Genomic DNA, 18,092 nt, shown 5'->3' with positions numbered 1-18,092 from the left:
ACTGAATTGCTTTCTGTGCGATAAATCCAAATAAATAGAGCTGAAACGCCAAGACAAGATCAAGAAAGTGTCTTTTTTTATGTGAGGGGGTGGTTGGGGGGGGGGGGGGGGAGTTGGAGAGAAAAAACTTGTCGAGGCTTTCAGACAAATGCACTGAGCATGTTAACGCCCCCATCCCCCCCCCCCCCCTTACGGTTTATGCTTGTCTTGTATTTTCAAAAACACTCGATGGAAAGTGGCCTCTGTGGTGAAATCCCGCGTGGCTGGATGGCAACTTTCAAAAGTCACAGCAAATGAGCCATCTGCAATACAGCACAGCACTCTAGTGGCCACCAGGGTAATAAGAGAGTGTTGTTTGTGTGTGTTCGGGTGTCTCCTCAGGCCAAGCGTCTGTCCGTCTCTGTCAATTAGTTTCACTCTCGTGATGAGGTGTGATCATGAGATTGGTAAAATTCCGTCCTAACTTTTCTCTTTTCAAGCGAGGTGACACTTTGACACAGACTGCCTGCAGCCCCCCTTTGAGATTCATATATCGACCTGCACGGTGCCACGACAAAAAAAAACATTGATGGTGGTATGTGTGTTTGAAAACATCTATCCATCTGTTTTCTTTGCCGCTTATCCTCACGAGGATCGTGGAGAGTGCCGGAGCCTATCCCAGCTGTCAACAGGCAGGAGGCAGGGTACACCCTGAACTGGTCACCAGCTAATCGCAGGGCGCATGGAGACAAACAGCCCCACTCACAATCACACCTACGGGCAATTTTAGAGTGTCCAATTAATGTCGCATGTTTTTGGGATGTGGGAGGAAACTGGAGTGCTCGGAGGAAACCCACACAGCCACGGGGAGAACATGCAAACTCCACATAGGCGGGGCCGGGATCGAACCTAAGTCCTCAGAACTGTGAGGCCAACGCTTTACCATCTGACCCACCATGCTGCCTGTTTGAAAAGATTTTTATGAAACCTAAATTTACATCCAACATATGTGCAGTACTTCATTTCTTGTTAAATAATGTTTATCACCTATTAGGGGGCACGGTGGAGCAGTTGGTAAAGCGTTGGCCTCACAGTTCTGAGGTCTCGGGTTCAATCCCAGCCCTGCCTGTGTGGAGTTTGCATGTTCTCATTGTTCTTGCGTGAGTTTTCTCCTGGCACTCCGTTTTTCCTCCCACATCCTGAAAAAGATGCAACATTAATTGGGCACTCTAAATTGCCCCAAGGTGTGATTGTGAGTGTGGATGTTTTTCTCAATGTGGCTTGCGATTGGCTGGCAAACGGTTCAGGGTGTACCCTTCCGAATGAAATCCATATTCCTACTTGGATAGCCACTGGAGTCTACATTCTTCATCTTGTTTTTTTCCTCCCTTTTCTTTCCCCATCTTTTACATCGTGCCCCCTGGTGTTCAGACTGAGACACCACATAACTGAAATACCTTGTATTGCAGGCTACATATACCGTAGTTATGTAAGTGAAATATGTGACAGGGCGGTTGGGGGAAAAAAACATGCAATTGGATGTTAAAATGTCTGCAATGACAAGTTGTTACTCTTGTTATATTTGAATGCTATTTTGAAGAAAATGGGTGTTTTGAGAAATATCTGCTGAAAATAAAACACATTTTCATCACAATTGCAAGATGTACCCAGTACCGTTAGTATTTATACTGGAGAAAAAGTGATACTAGTGCACTGTAATTCACAGTCACGTACACACTTCAAAAAATACTTTACAGTCATCAAAAAAAGTAAAACTGCTCCCTTTAAATTGTGGAAGCAAAATGAGATACGCGACAATATCGTCTTTTTTAGATGTATATGAATAACCCATTTTTAATCCAAATACTGCAGCCGCACTATCACATCTGAACACCTTCTGCTTTCATGTTTCCATGCGTTAACGCTGACATGTTGCTTATTGATATTTGGGTCGTCGTCCGTCAGCATCAAGGCGACAACACGATCATTTTTATCCTCCCAATTTCAAACGTGGTGCCGCCTACCCACAATGCATAGCAATTCTGCTGAGTCTGGTGCTCCGTTTGACATTGCCAATGTGTCACCGGGACGCCGCCTTTCCGATCGGCCTGATGCAGCACTCGCAGATTTCACTGGTGCTTCACATCCACCCGGAGGGGAGGGGAAAAAAAGTCTCATAAGCACTTTTGATGACTGTGAAACTTCCTCAGGCGCTCGTCTCGCATGAAGCTGCGTCTGCTTATCTGCGGCCTGGTTCTGTTCAAATGTCACGTTGGTTTAAAGCGGTTATTAGTGGGGCCCATTACAAAAGAAAACTAACAGACGAGAGAAGAAGTCATACAGATTAGAAATTCTCCTCCTGCCCTCCTTCCCCCCTGCTGCGAGGACCTTGGGGCTTCAAACATCTATGCCAATAATAAAAAAAAAAAGAAGAAGAAGCTTAAAGCCTGTGGTGATAGGTTGAAATGTTTTAAGTTTAACTTGAAAAAAAAGACTCATATGACATCTAAAATTAGTTTGGCTCAATGTAAAATCCAAATTCCCTGTGATTTCTTGCCAGAGTGTCTTGTTCCACTTTTATGGACTCAAGTTTACCAGTGTCGAGCAAGTTTGTGCAAGTTTTACATGAAATTATCCTTGCAGTACCAGGGGAGGGAAATGTAATTTTTAACAGAAAGCTGACATTTTAATGAAATAAATCTGGGTGAAACTCAAACGATGTACTGTGTATGATACTGTATATTGTCACAAGGAGTCAAGATCGAATATTCACAATTGAATATTCTCTGTTTATTCCATCAATTAATCGACAATGATGAAGTTTTCATTTAAGTTTATATTTTTAATTTGTTTCTATTAACTGTGTTGTTATTGCTTAATGATTATGAATAATACTACATGAGAGGTAGTGGTGTTTTGCTTACCAACCTTTTCCTCCAAGTCACCAATATTTTTGTCATAGATTAAACAAGATTTTATTTTTTATAGAACTTGATTACGATCCATTTACAGATTTGAGCGGTAACGTCAGAAAATGGGGTGACATGTTGATCAGTGTCCTTTAAAGTAAAAGTAAAGTAGTAAAAATAAATAAATGAAAAAATAAAGTAAAAATAAATGTTTGCAAATGTTTTTATTTTTATTATTATTTATATATTATTTAGGAAAGATGGATAATCAGTCTGATTTCTTTGAGAACTATAGAAATCAGAGAATATTGACATTTTAGAAACAAAAGTATTTGGACGGTAGGAAGATGAACATTTTTTTGCAACTTTAAAAAGACAAACCGTACCAAATACAATGAAAATTATTTATTTAGTTTGTTTAGTCTTTCGTTGTATTTGTTTTGTTATTGTTATTTTGTATTTGTATCGTTTCATTATTTGATTAATGTGCAAGCGAAAGCAACCCGGAAGCAGGTCGTTGTGACGTCACGACGCTGACCCGGTTCCGCAGCGCACGTTCCAATTGAAAACAAAACCCCAGTCACGTTGGGCGAACTTTCATGGAACAAAGTGCGTGTCGCGGAAACTGAAGCGTCGGGGTGGTTATCGAAAGGTAAGGAAGTGATGGAAGCTTGATATGCCAAAGCTGCTCTTGTCATTTTTGTCTCTTTCGTCAGCTAAAGCCGTTGTGGCTAATGTTAGCTTCTGTTTAGCTAACGCCAAGCGAAAGTCAGCGTCGCCGGACAAAGTGTGAATTTTTAAAGCTTGTGTGGGGGAATTCATTTGAAGACAAAACTAAGAGAAAATTCCCAGATAGTCGTGTGGCCGAAAAAAAAATACGGTTGATTTCTGCGCCTGGACAGAAGCTGCAGATTTACGAGCACTGTTTACGTCGATGTTATGGGTTGATTCGCCTCCATTTTAATACACAAATCACAAAAAAAGGTACAATGATGAGATGATTACAATAATTTGATTGTCAGTGTCTCAAAGATGTTTTTAGTGGTCTACAAAGCTAATCATTCTCGTGTGATATTTCCACACTTTTAACTATTTTGCCTTTAATTATTGATGAATAAAATGTGGTGTTTTCCTACTCAGGATCGACACAATGTCTACGGTTGAGCCCATCATCTCATCGAGACAGACGCAGAAAGAAATCAACGGCATCGCCACGCAAGTTGTCTGCACAGAGTTCAGTAATTACATATTCATCGTCATCACGCAATACGGCAAGATCGGAACGCTGGTGTCCGTCACGCCTGAGTCGCGGTGTGACGACTTCAGCGTCCCGATATTCGCCACCAAAGTGCTGCTAGGAAAGGACGAGGTGCGTGCGATGAGTTTTCGCCACTAAATGCGTGCATGGTATTTTCAGAAAAGTTATGTTATGCGCTAATGTTTTGTTGTACATCTTGGTTTTTCAGCCGCTGACACACGTGTGCGGCAAAAACCTGGGAACGTTTGTGTCGCAAGAAGCCGGCAACAGGCCCGTCTTGCTGGGACTGGCGCTCAAGGACTCGTCCGTGGATGCAATCAATCAAATAAAGGAACTGATCAAAAGTTGTCAAGTTTGGTAGGAAGACTAAAATAGACAGAAATATGACCAATCAGCTCCTTTTTTTTTCTTTTTCTAGTTGTTGTCACATTTGACCAGTTTGCAAAAACAATGCACAGCGGGTGTTTGTATTTCTTTGTCATTTCACATGTTAGGATGGCTCATCATATTATTTTGTTGCAATGTAAATATCCTATAGCATCTCATAACTAGACATTTTCAATAAAACTGGTCGATCGAAGATTTGTCCTGATGTGACGTCATCAATTTAGATAATATATTACATTTTCCACGTAACCAGTGAATCCACACTGGCTGTCAGCAAAATTAGATACACCTGTCCATCCATCCATTTTCTTTGCCGCTTATCCTCACGAGAGTCGCGGGGTGTGCTGGTGCTGGAGCCTATCCCAGCTGTCAACGGGCTGGAGGCGGGGTACACGCTGAACTGGTCACAGGGCACGTCAAGACAAACGGCTGCACTCACAATCACACCTAGGTGCAATTTGGAGTTAATGTTGCATGTTTTTGGGATGTGGGAGGAAACGGGATTGCCCGGAGAAAACCCACACAGGCACGGGGAGAACATGCAAACTCCACGCAGATGGGGCCGGGATCGAACCTGGGTCCTGCCAATTGTGAAGCCAAATCTTTACAGCTGATCCGCTGTAAATACACTGGTTTAAAATAGAAATCTTAAAGTATCAAATATTCATTTCAAGCCACACAAGGTCACCATGCAAACATTGTTAAAACAAGCCAAGCAATACCATAACAATATGAAAATATAAAGCAGTTAAAATGGCGAATGTGAGAGGAAATGTTCGTGTGAATGCGCAGTCAATAATAAGCATATCTTGAATTATCTGGAAAAAAAACTCTTGAAATGATCTTTTGGTGAAATTTCGCATTTTGATATTTAATCGAGCCACAAAGGTTGAATAAATGCAACTGGACTGTTCTTGTTCTCCTCCAAAAGTCTTCTTCAGTGATAAATTTCAAAACTGATAATCATCTTGATTTCAAAATTTAAAACAAAAAAAAAGTGATTTTCATTAAAGGTGCGACGTCTTCAGCAAACAGGAAAAGCCCAGTCGTCTTGATTCATACTTACCTTGATGACAGAAACATTTGACGTAATAATAATAATAAATCCCTAAATCTGTCTTTTACCCTAATATGTGATTATTTTTGCAATAGTGATCCAAAATATAGAAACAAAAATATTGACAAATGAAAGGGTGACATATTGTGTTCCGGCCACATGCGCAGCTTTCCACAGAAACATATTGTTACATCTGGAAGGCTTAGCGTGAATCTTGAAAAATGAAAGATTTGAAATAATAATTAAAAAACGATAATGTATTTCAAATATTAAAAATTCATGATGGTAGATGTCTTTGTCCAAAAACGAGTCGTGCAAAACAGAAAAATTCACTTTCGCTTTTCTCTGAAACATTAAGTATTAATGATCCAATTTATAATCGTACGGCCATCAAAAAGAAAAGATCTTTATTTCATAATCTGATGGAAAATTATTGTAGGATATAATTGGGCCGGGTCAATTTCGATCAACGTCGATGGAAAATTAAGCGCGTGTAAGATCTAGGTGGTCTACTTAGAAGTGTGCTATGGCCGTGGCGTCTCCTCGGGCTTTGAACGCAGCACGGTGACGACACACGCCGCGGTCACGTGACGCCTTCACCTGTTTTCCCAACCTGTTTATCCCCTCGGTCGGTCGATTCCTTCACTTCGGTGTTTTTTTTTTTTTTTACCCCCATTCGAAGCTCTCTCTACTCGAGACAGTGTTTTGACACATTTATTCAACAGGAGAAAGTAGAAATTGAAGCTGTAAAGTGTTTTTTGTTTTTGTTCTCTTTATGGGGCTGTGGCGTTTCCTCCGGACTTCGACCTGACGGTGTCAGCTTGGGGCCTAGCAGACACAAACAAGGAAGTTCAAGCTGTCGCTCGGCCGGCTCAGAATAAATGACGCCTCGTGCGCTTGGTCGCCGACCCTGAAAGGCGATTAAATTCTGATGTTGACCTGCTGACGCTCCTACCTCGTTTTTTTGTGGGCAGTAAACGGGATAAAGTAGCCTCAGTGACAAGGTGAGCTTTCGAACACGCCATTAACGACACCTGTGCATTCCAATTCTACAATATTAAAAGCTACATCTAAAAAAAAAAAAAGAACTGTTTGGTTACCACAATTAAAAACAAAGTTGGGACAGAATCAACGTGTGTAATTTTTTTTTTTTTTTTGGGGGGCAAAGTAAAACAGGACTTTAACGGCAGAATTTCTATATCCAGTGTGCATCGTGAAGGTCTGCCCAATGGATAGGTTTCCAATGACGTCACCACAGGTGTCGGAGGCCAGATCTGGCCCGCCGCATGATTTTATGTGGCCCGCTAAGGCAAATGTGTCTCTCAACTTCCATGACTTTTGTTAAAATCTGTACCAAAATTTTCACATCATAGTTTGACACCTCTGCCTTAGACCAGTTGGATAAGTTAATGATAGAAAAAAAAACTTCACAAATTGTTCTCTGACCTCTATGACACACAAGATGGCGGCCGCCGCCATGCATGACGGGTAATTGGAAACTCGTCGATTGTGTGATTATCATCCCTGGTTTCTCAGATGAACATCTCCGTGGGCGACATGGACGCGTCGGCGGAGAACACTTCCATCGTCCACCTGACCGCCCCCATCCTCCCGGACGGGGCGGACGTCTCCAACATGACCATCATTCGCACGGCCAACGGCACCATCCTGCAGGACCGAATATTTCTGAGCACCATGGCTGCTCGTGCCCTCTCCGGCATCTTTGTCTGGGCCGCCTTGCTCATCACGTGCCACCAGGTAAGTGTGAAAATTATTGAAATAACATTACAGGTATGCAAGTAAAAAAAAAAAAAAAAAAAAAAAAGAGAGAGAGAGCCACTGTTATACTTAATCTTTTTTTTTAATAGACATTTGGTCCAAGGACGTAAAATGTAGATAATCACAGTAATACGCTTAATATCCACTTGTCTTACCCTTGTTGATATTACTCGGTTTTGGAAAGGCGGTTCTGTTGCATGCATATGCTGAGTACGACTTTTGTTACCATGACGACCAAGGGGCACGTGACTAGGTGAGCTCGACATGTTGCCTTCGGGTGACTAATTTAGAAAGTTGCATTGTTTTATTGTTGGCAAACGTAAAGGTGTGGTTCTCAAATTAAATACTGGAAATGGAAGAAAGAAGATTTCAAACAATGCTGTGGTGTTGTTGTTGTGTTTTGTTTTGTTTTGTTTAAAGACAAATGTTTTCATCAAAACGAGGCACAACTTGAGGATAGGAAAATAAAGTACACAAAATGAGTCCTTTTAAAATATTATATTGTTGTTGTAATGTAACTTTATTGTACTTAAAAGTTAAATACTCCTAAACTGGACTTTACTGGTGAAAAAAGGTTTTACAGCACTAACATTGTGCAGACTTTGAACGTTTTCCACCAATGTCACATCCCAACTATCATCGTACAAGGAGGCGGGATTTTCACTGAATTGGTCGCCAGCCAATCAGAGCAGTTCCATCTTGGCCAGGGGATATAAGTTTTAGTACTGTTATGTATTCAAATGCAATTCAATACTTTGTTCTAGAGTTCACAATATTCCTGTCTGTCAATTATTTGCTGCAGTTGTCCATCCATTTAAATGTAACCAGCTTCCTTTTTAATACAGTGTTGTATGATTAAAATGTGACTCATTAACAGTAATTATAATGCACAGGTGTCAAACACAAGGCTTAGGTCCGGCCCGCCACATGATTTTATGTGGCCCGCAAAGGCGAATCATGTGTGTCAACTTCCATGATCCTTATTAAAATCTGGGCAAAAATTCCAGATTGTCATATCATAAATGATAAAATTGAGATATTGCAAACATTTTTGTGTTATCAGACATCAACAACAGTTGAAAAAGCCATTACCCTTGTTTTCTGACTCTAAAACTAGTTCATAAATTTGATGTGTAAATATGATGAGGGGATGAAAGATTTTTATGGTTTCAGTTATAACTGCTGTCTGAGGGAAACCGCAACCACAAAGTGGCCCCCGACAAAAATTTGTTTGACACCCATGTTATAAAGCATCTCATAAATTGGGCCCATTTTTTTTTTTTTTTTGTATTAAGTCCAACCCCAAATATATGTTTATATTTTACACTCACGTCAATGGCCCAAGTGTTTTTCATACAAATATTTGCTGTAATTATAACTTTTCTGCTGGCGTAGATTAGAAATAGTCGCGGTATGGCACATTTTGAATACTGGACAAATTCGGGTTCCGCCGCCACCATAGGAACTCCACTTTTTCCTCTTGTATACCGCTGTGCTGTGTGTACTGTGCGTACTTTCAAAAACTGACTGCTCCAATGTACGCATTATTGAATGCGTCAGGGGCTGCGAGCCTCACAATATGGGTAATCAGAGATGGCTGGCAAATGACACCTCCCTCGCTAGGGGACCAAAACCAATTGTTCCATCCATAAAGGTTTATTACTTCACCTTTTCCGGGCTCAGTTTTTGCGGCCGCACTCGAGTGTCGCCAGTAGTGACAAAGCAATTGCCTTCTATCCAGGTTCACGCCACCTCTCTTTTATCATTTTACTGCAGAATGGCATTGCCGTTATAAAGAAAGATTCGGATTTTGAACATATATTTCTTTTAAGTGTACACGAGTTCCTCTGGCGTCGATAGCTTATCGTGATTTTATCGCGTACTTTGCGTGCCGCAGTATCAGCAGTGAAATATCTAGAGGCGGTGCACCAAGTAGAGTTAAACAAATAAAACGGTGGATAGATTGGAGGAATCAATCGCAGTCATTTGCACGTTTCTGGCAAACATGAACACAATTTAGTGTGTGTGTGTGTGGTGTGTGTGTGTGTGTGTGTGTGTGTGTGTGTGTGTGTGGTGTGTGTGTGTGTGTGTGCGTGTGTGTGTGTTCTTCTGGAAACCGTTTCCAGTGAAACTTCCACATCATCTCGGGTGACTGGCTTGGCTTTTTGACTGGGGGGAAAATGAGTTGCTACATGACATATTAATAATGAAAAAAACCTCACTGGGATAGTTCTGGAGAAGTGCGTTCACCTGTGCATTGACGGTAATACAAGAGAAACAAGCTCTTGCTTGCTTATTAGAGTTACTGATTTTCGCTACGACAGTTGCTTGGCATCTCCCTACTTTGTGCTACACTGTTAGACGGACTATTTACTGGAACTGCCCTTTGCTCGCACAGTTGTAAAAGCAGCAGAGGTTCCTGTTCTGTCAGGTGTTGCCTTTTATGGTCTCATTGCAAGACTTGGCTCAGTCTGTCCACATTTCCATATATTTTTGGAAAAGTATTCTTTCCGCATCACAGGAGTGGGAAATAATCACAATTTGCTCCAATCAAGGGCACAATAAGCAACAGGTGGGATCAGACTCACAACCCCATTTTAGCAGGCAGAACTGAAGGAAAAACTTTCATGAAAAGTCGATGAACAGCAACCAAATGTTTGAAAAGTTCTTTTAGACAAAACATAGTTGGGGCGTATGTCACATCATGCAGCCCTAGCAATGAATCAAGCTGCTTGGAAAATAACATTTGCGGCCCCGATTCTCATGTTAATGTTTTCATCATTTCACGAGCAGCCCTTTTTCTACTTCTAATAAATGTTGTAACTTATCAGTGCATAGCGGCAAGTTACTGTCTGAAAATGAATGATTTCTTCTCATTTTGAATCTCTGCTGCTGCATTCTTCTGGCATATCCTCACAAAAAGGAATAAAAATCCAGCCATTAATCATATCCTTGCTCGACACACACGCACACAGTGCATTATTAATACGCAGACAGCTGCCCGGAATACATTGTGTAAAAACGCAATGTCAAAGAAGTATGTTGTTTGGATGTTTATGCAGTGGTCTTTTCTGATCTTTTCACACTTGATTTCTTGTCATTTATTTTTTGTCATCTCTCAGATCTACACGCACCTGCGCTCATACACGGTGCCCAACGAGCAGCGCTACATCATCCGCATCCTCCTCATCGTGCCAATCTACGCCTTCGACTCTTGGCTCAGCCTGCTGTTCATCACCAACAACCAGTACTACGTGTACTTCGACTCGGTTCGAGATTGCTACGAGGGTATGTATGAGCGCTTTGTATGTGTTTTTGGCATCTCCCAAACATCCCATTACTGGCATTTCCACATTTGCCTAGAAAAACAAAGAAATGACCAAACAATTTTTTTCCAATACCAGTCCACCCAGTTTCTTGTGTAGTAGAAAGTTGATACTCCTTCATGGTTTTATAGTAATCTCGTTATTTTGTATTTTAAACCAGGGGTCGATCGTGAGGCAGTCTTGGTCGATCGTGGCACGGCGTGCCAAAAACAAAAAAAAAAAAGATGTCAGCCAATGTTACCTCTAAATGAAACGCATGCGCAATTGTGCACTGCTGGTGCAGTCTCTTCACAGATATTCCATAAATAAAGATGAGAATCCAATGCAAATTGAAAGTATAACATACAGCTATTCAGTTTGTGGCATTTTGCAATGTGATTCTATGAGTGAGGGATAACTGGTTGTTACATCCAATGGCACAATCCACATACATACTGTAAAAAATGACAAGAGGAGGCCACTGGTTTCAGCACACGGAACTTTCTCTAACAACGACCGCGGTGCTCCGCCACACTCTCTTTTTCCTACTTTACATCCCCCCCCCCCCGCTCTTAAAGACTTACAGTCATAATTACAAATGTTACAGTACTTACGCAACCCATCAATGTGTTTTATAATGACAGTGTCCACCACCAAGCACAAATTAAAGGTGTCTAAATATTATTGAGCTGATGAATTTCAAATGTGAGGGGCAATTTTGTGGCTGATTGATTGCGGCAGCGCGTCGGACGGCAGGAAGACACCCATCCCATATTCGACCGCGAGTAAAAAGCAGCAAGCATCCCCCTGCGCCCCTGCTCTTTACTGGACATCATCTGCATTAGCTTCATTTAATCCCTCCTTTAAATAGCAACAAAGGATTAGGAAGAGATTTCCAAGACACACAATCCTTGCAAGCCTGTTAATGTAAGAAGTGAAACATTTATTGTTCCATAAAGTAGCACTAATTATTCTTTATCGCGCCCAAGTTGACTTGGCCTCTTTTAAATGAAGTTCCATTTGAAGGTGATGGGAACTCATTTGACACTTTTGGAATGGCTTTCTTATATTGTACAGCGTAAAAAGTAACTCGTCTTTTTGTTGTAGCATTCGTCATTTATAATTTCCTGAGTCTGTCCTTTGAATACCTGGGAGGAGAGAGCGCAATCATGTCCGAGATTCGAGGGAAGCCTATACAGTAAGTTCTCTCCCCGTACATCTCTGGATATTCTCACACGGAAAATTCACGACGCGCATCTGGTTAAATTGGACTCTTTTCAAAGTTCTGTTTAGGACTAGTGGAACTGAATGATTTCCTCTTTTCCCGCGCAGGTCAAGCTGCCTGTATGGAACCTGCTGTCTGAGTGGAATGAGTTACTCCATTGGATTTTTAAGATTTTGCAAACAGGTGAGCTCTAATCTTCTGCTCCTTTGACTTGACAAATTTCTCATAAGAGAAATATTCTTTCAGAAAACTGTGGTCGAAATCCAGATTGTATGACCCAAGTCCCCCTGGTGCTGTTTTAAAGTACCGTATTTTTCGCACTATAAGGCGCACCGCTTTATAAGGCGCACCTTCAATGAATGACCTATTTTAAGACTTTTTTTCATATATAAGGCGCACCACATATATAAGGCTCATAGAATAGACGCTACAGTAGAGGCTGGGGTTACGTTATGCATCCATTAGATGGAGTTGCACTAAAGGCTCAATATTGATCCATATATAAGGCGCACCGGATCCTAAGGCACAGCGTCTGCTTTTGAGAAAATTAAACGCTTTTAGCTGCACTAAGTAGAAATTTGTTGCTGCGGCCAATGGCGTCGAGGGTGGAGTGTGGTAAATTACCCCTGAACACAACACAGCTGACTTTTAATGTGAAAGAGAATAGAATTTCGAAGAAAGATTCATTCATGTAGTGATACTGTCACTAGCATGTACACCAACATTATTGAGCTAAATATGAAAAACGGGGCCCTGTTTTTTTTTTTTTTTTTTTTTTAAACAAACTCCATGCATAAGTCAGGCCTGATCAATTTTAGAAGCTGGGCTTTGGGGTGCTTGTACTGGAAGTCAAAGCAGAGTAGCTTTACTTTTAATTAATACTCGGGAGGACGCAACAAATCTGGCCTGTCGATAGTTCCCACCAGTGAAGTATCCCAAAAGCAAATTGTATGAAAATGGAAAAAAAAGCCCCGGGTCATTCCCGGTTGGGAATTGATGATTAAAAATTGATTGAGTCATTTTTAATGGGAAATACCAGCAGGTTGGCAACATACGCCGGGAAACCAAAATGTTGACTCTAATGCACTTTCGTCACTGCACTATTGGGTCTTCTTCTTGATAAAATATAACTGCATTAAAAGCTGCAGACGAAGTGGGCACATTGCGAATACTTCAACATCGACGGCGTGGGCACCGTCTCTACTCTCTCGCTCTCTTTCCCTCAATTAAATTGAGGCAAGAAACACAGTTGACTTTTGTACGTGCTGCGTCCTCTTGAATGTCACGCTTGTCAGATGCTATCATGCCAGCTTGTTTTCTTTTCACACGCTGAGAGACAAAATGGCACCAGAGCTGGCAGAAAGAACAAGCCCAGACTGTTTTAGCGATGATTATTCTTGGTATTCTCTCAAGCCCTGTCCGACCTTCCTTATCAAAACGTGCACCCTCGTACCGTTGCCTTTGAGTGCCGCGGCAACGGTGGGAGTTTTGAGGGTCGCGTGAGGGTCAACGGCCTCTGTGAACCTGAGCTGGCGCAGGTCAGCACCAGGTGGTCTCCTCTTTTTAATTGAAGCCGCTTTGGTTTTTGGCAAACGGCCCACTCGTCGCGGAGCAAAGAGGGGGTCAACGAGTTGGTGGAGCAAGTATATCAACTATGAATCGTCCACTCTGGGGTTATTGTTGTTGGGCGCGGTATAATAATTGTACAAACAAACCCTCTACGTCCGTCTTCCCATTGCTATGCTGTGGTCATTTTGTTTTGTGTGTTCCAGGCTACTCTTCAGTTCTGCATCGTCAAACCCATCATGGCGGCCATAACCATCATCCTGCAGGCTTACGGCAAATATCACGATGGGGATTTTAAGTGAGCTGAACAGCTTTTTTTCTTCTTTTTTTTTTGCTCTGTTGTAACAGTGGGTGTGTGTGAATGATGGAGACCCTTTGTCAAGAACCCCCAAAGGATCTCCTCTAAAGCTCTTATTTTGATATCTTCAGCTCTCACTTTGGTGTCTTTGTTAAGCGGAAATCCACTGGTTTGGATGAACAATGTATCCAATAGGACATGTAATATGTACCCTATTTTGACAATGTGATGTTAAATCCTAGTGTTTTGAGACATTTTTTTATCAACAATTAAAAATTTTCAGGGGCGCTGCTAATTTTGCGAGTCACATGACCTACCTGAGCGGATGTGATTTGTTACGTGCCGCAACAAAGGCTCAATTACAAGGGACACCATTTATGCCCAGGGCTGATTTCTCTTATTTGTCCTCATCTGATGAAGAAATAGCAGTATCAGTTGATCGGGAAGACGGAGGAATACTTTCATACAGATTTCAACCTGTGGCTGTAATTAATGTTGAATATTCAGATGGTTCTTCGGGCGGAATGATGCTGAGTCTGACTCTGATGCCTACATGCGCGACATCAGTGCGTAAACAAAGGCCCCGGGAGCTCCGGGCCGGCAGCCACCGATAGTTCTTGGGATGGCATTGACGCGGAGGCTGACGAGCGAGCTCTGGCAGCGAGCTGCAAGCCAAGCTTTCTGGCGACGGAAGCCTTTTTGCCGAGCTTCGGTGGTGGCGGAGACCTTTTGGCCTAGCTTTGGCGTCCGGGGCTAACGGCCTCCGTCGCCTGGAAGCTCGGCTCGTGGCTCGCCGCCACCCGCTTTGTTAGCCCCGGACGCCGAAGCTAGGCTAAAGCCCTCCGCCGCCACCAAAGCTCGGCTAAAGGCCTCCCCGGGCGTTGAAGCTCGGCTCACGGCAAGCTCGTAGCCCGCCTTCGGTGGCGGCCGAGGCCTTTAGCCTAGCTTCAGCTTCCGGGACTAACGGCGACTTTGACTCGCGAAAATGGCAGCGCCCCTGAAAATTCGTAATTGTCGATAAAAATCTTCTCAAAACACTATTAAATGAGAGAAGATTTAACAACACATTGTCAAAATAAGAGCACATATTACATGACGTATTGGATACATTGTTAATGCAAACCATTTGATTTCCTCTTGAACAGCACTCAAAACGGATGCCGTTTCAGCTTCGTATTGCTCGCCTTACATCAAGCTGAACGAGTATCTCCTCTCTTCGTGTCTGACTTTGCCGCATTGTTTATTAGGAATATTTCTACTTTTTCCTTTTGATAATCTGTTGATTCGCCAATTGTTGTTCAGCCCGCTGTGCACTCGTTCCCGCGCCGCAGTAATTAGTCTCTTCTGTCCTCCAGGACGAGTAAAAGCTTGCTGACAATTAAATAAACAACACGTTGATAAGATGCATGCTGAGGTAAAAAGTGTAAACACAACACAATTATCTGTGTAATGTGGCTGCAGTTATTCGTAGAGGTTTTTGGCTCATCTGTCCAAAATACGGTTAAAACTCTTAAGGACGAACACAATAATAGAGAGGAAATAATGGAAATAGGAATAGGTAATTGTGGGTTTTGCTCATTTTTTTTCTGTTTTTTTTTTTCTTTTTAAAAACAATTTAAACAGCTGTACATGTTTAAAAATGGTTCCATCCAATTTCTGGTGACCTTAAGTGAGAGAACAATGAGCACAGCACCAGCTGTACCAACAACAGTGTGGACAATACCATGATCCATTTCTCATTTGGGCCAATTGAGAGCAAAAAAATAAAAGTATTTATGGTGTCACCTAAACCAAGCACCATTTTTCCCCCTCCAAATGTGTCTTAAATGCAGCCTTGTACAAAGTCAAGTCCAGTAAGAGGCCTGCAGTCATCACGCTGTTTTCTTTTATGTCATCTTATGCGCAGCGTGAACGGGGGATACTTGTACATCACAATCGTCTACAACTTCTCGGTCAGCCTGTCCCTCTACGCCCTCTTCCTCTTCTTCTTCGCCACCAGCGACCTGCTCAGGCCATACGAGCCGGTGCTCAAGTTCCTCACCATCAAGTCTGTCATCTTCCTGTCCTTCTGGCAAGGTAAGGTCTATACGTAAGGTTGACATTAAGTGACAGAGAAGAGAATTAACGAAGCCGTGCACCTTTAAATCAAGGCATGGTCCTGGCCATTCTGGAACGCTGCGCCGTCATTCCCATCGCGCTCTATATCGACGGACAAGAGGTCGGCGCCGGCACGGTGGCCGCCGGCTGGCAGAACTTCATCATCTGCATTGAGATGTTCTTTGCCGCCATCGCCCTGCGATATGCCTTCACCTGCACGGTCTACCAGGAGAAGAAGAATGACGTGCCACGTGAGTGACATTCGGTCCCCAGTAATTCCCAATCCCGTTCCTGGTTTATGAGAGGGATGAGCTGAAATGGGCAAATATTTACCAGTTACTGTGACTTGCGCGCCGTCGCACTCGCAAATCTGCACAGTCGAGCGTGTAAAATTTGTTACGAGTAGAAATACATAGATATTGAAAGACGTCGCTTATTTTGTATAGTCTTGACCAATGTTCCGTCTAAGCTGCGCCACTGCGCAATTCCGTACTTGTGGCACACTCTCAGCGCACATGAAAACCGATCCAGCGCAGTGAACCACAGCAGGACGTCTTTTTTTTTTTCTTAATCACGGAAGCGCACTACTTCCTAGTTTACCTGACACCGCCCCCCTCTGCTCTTAAAGGGGTACACTCATAATTCCAAACAGAACACACACCCGTAACTTTATATCTGCGGGCATGACTGGTGGACCACACCTGTAACTTTATATCTGTTGCCATGACTGACCACACCTATACATTTATGAAATGTGAGTGATTAATTTACACATTTAGTCATGACCATCGTTGTCAGCTGGACTCTGATTAGTAATACATTTTGATGTTTAAAAGTGCCAGATTTTCTTCATTTTATGACATGAACAATGCAAACTGCAAACTTAATTATTGTGCTATAACAACACAAAAATTTTAATTTATCACTTTGCCTCTATCTAACAAGCCTGGTAGAGGTGATGTGACGTTTATGTCCACTAGCCAGTTGGCTGAGGTATGCTGTAACTTTACAAAATAGACGTGTAGCAGTTCCACTTTCTTTCCCTTACTTCAAATTGTCGTCATGATGTATGATGATGTACCATTCCGTCTCTTTTGCGCATCCCACAACACCAACATTTAATTGTCTCCCGCAGAGATCTTCCCATCCATGCAAAGCATCTCCAGCGGTCTGAAGGAGACCATCAACCCAGGCGACATGGTGCAGGACGCTATCCACAACTTCTCCCCGGCCTACCAGCAATACACGCAGCAGTCCACGCAAGAGGTGGTGCCGCCTTGCGCCAACGGGAAAGTCGCCTCCAACGCCAACAAGGTCTCCCGCAAGCCGGACAAAGTCGTGCTGATCATGTCCGATGACGAGTTCTAAGATGCCTGCTTCAGGTGCGTGCGTCCTCATCGCCGCTTGCCTCCCCGCCCCCCGGGAAAGCGGATGTACTGTATCTCCGGGTGCAAACACTGGATTGTATTTTATTTTCACCAGCACAGTGTCGAGCAGTGACTGCTTTGTACGAATGCACATTTGAAAGGATGAACCAGTTTTTACTTGGCAACATGAGATTTTGCCTTTTTGGCCTTATAAAATTGATCTTTGTGAAATTAGACAAGCAAAAAGTATGACTCCAGGAGTGTGGCAGCCACCCAGTAGGACTGCATCTACCCCCCTTCATTTTAATTTTTTTTAATTATTATTATTATTTTTTTTAAATGATTCAAGAAACGTGCAAGTTCCAGACAGACATGCTGGTTTTGGAGCAGGTACTTCAAAATGCACAATATTTTGCTGCAGAGGGTTTTTTTATCTATTGGCTGTGACTCCATGTCACAGTGGGGAGTTGTATTCATTTGAAATTGTCAACCAAGATGGCGGGTTCTGTAGCATCTGCACAATTGTGATTATATCTGGCAAAGCCTTTAAGTGTCAGGGTCACTATTTATAATTCATTTGATTCTCTATTGAAATATGTACAGATTTGATTGTACTGGAATTCCATTATACACACATCTCAATAAATTATTATATTGTGGGAAAATGTATTTCAAGCGTTTCATTCAAAATAGTGAAAATAGTAAAATGTAATCACATTGCTCCTAATTCTGGTGGGTACAGCTTTTATCTAACAAAACTCCCAAATTCACATTAAGAAATTCTTATATTGCATACAAAGAGATTTGAATATTCCTGTTTTTAATGAAGCCATGTACTGTATTTGTTTCACTTCCTAAATGGACC

At 42.3% G+C, this 18,092-nt stretch overlaps 2 protein-coding genes across 2 annotated transcripts; both read left to right on the top strand.

Annotated features, from left to right (window-relative positions):
• The first annotated feature begins 3,381 nt into the window (after positions 1–3,381).
• psmg3 (proteasome (prosome, macropain) assembly chaperone 3) lies at positions 3,382–4,728 on the top strand. Its single transcript, XM_061846376.1, has 3 exons — positions 3,382–3,540; positions 4,029–4,257; positions 4,355–4,728. The coding sequence occupies exons 2-3, from the start codon at positions 4,039–4,041 to the stop codon at positions 4,505–4,507; spliced, it is 372 nt and encodes a 123-aa protein (XP_061702360.1). The 5' UTR covers positions 3,382–3,540; positions 4,029–4,038; the 3' UTR covers positions 4,508–4,728.
• Positions 4,729–6,102: 1,374 nt separating this feature from the next.
• On the top strand, positions 6,103–17,892 carry tmem184a (transmembrane protein 184a). Its single transcript, XM_061847171.1, has 10 exons — positions 6,103–6,218; positions 6,411–6,594; positions 7,127–7,348; positions 10,492–10,657; positions 11,782–11,872; positions 12,007–12,082; positions 13,672–13,763; positions 15,670–15,839; positions 15,914–16,111; positions 16,996–17,892. The coding sequence occupies exons 3-10, from the start codon at positions 7,127–7,129 to the stop codon at positions 17,226–17,228; spliced, it is 1,248 nt and encodes a 415-aa protein (XP_061703155.1). The 5' UTR covers positions 6,103–6,218; positions 6,411–6,594; the 3' UTR covers positions 17,229–17,892.
• The last annotated feature ends 200 nt before the right edge of the window (positions 17,893–18,092 follow it).

The sequence above is a fragment of the Syngnathoides biaculeatus genome, chromosome 16, assembly GCF_019802595.1.
Source record: "Syngnathoides biaculeatus isolate LvHL_M chromosome 16, ASM1980259v1, whole genome shotgun sequence".
NCBI classification, from domain to species: domain Eukaryota; kingdom Metazoa; phylum Chordata; class Actinopteri; order Syngnathiformes; family Syngnathidae; genus Syngnathoides; species Syngnathoides biaculeatus.
Note: the sequence above shows the minus strand (reverse complement) of the source record. Positions and strands in the feature narration are given on the sequence as shown.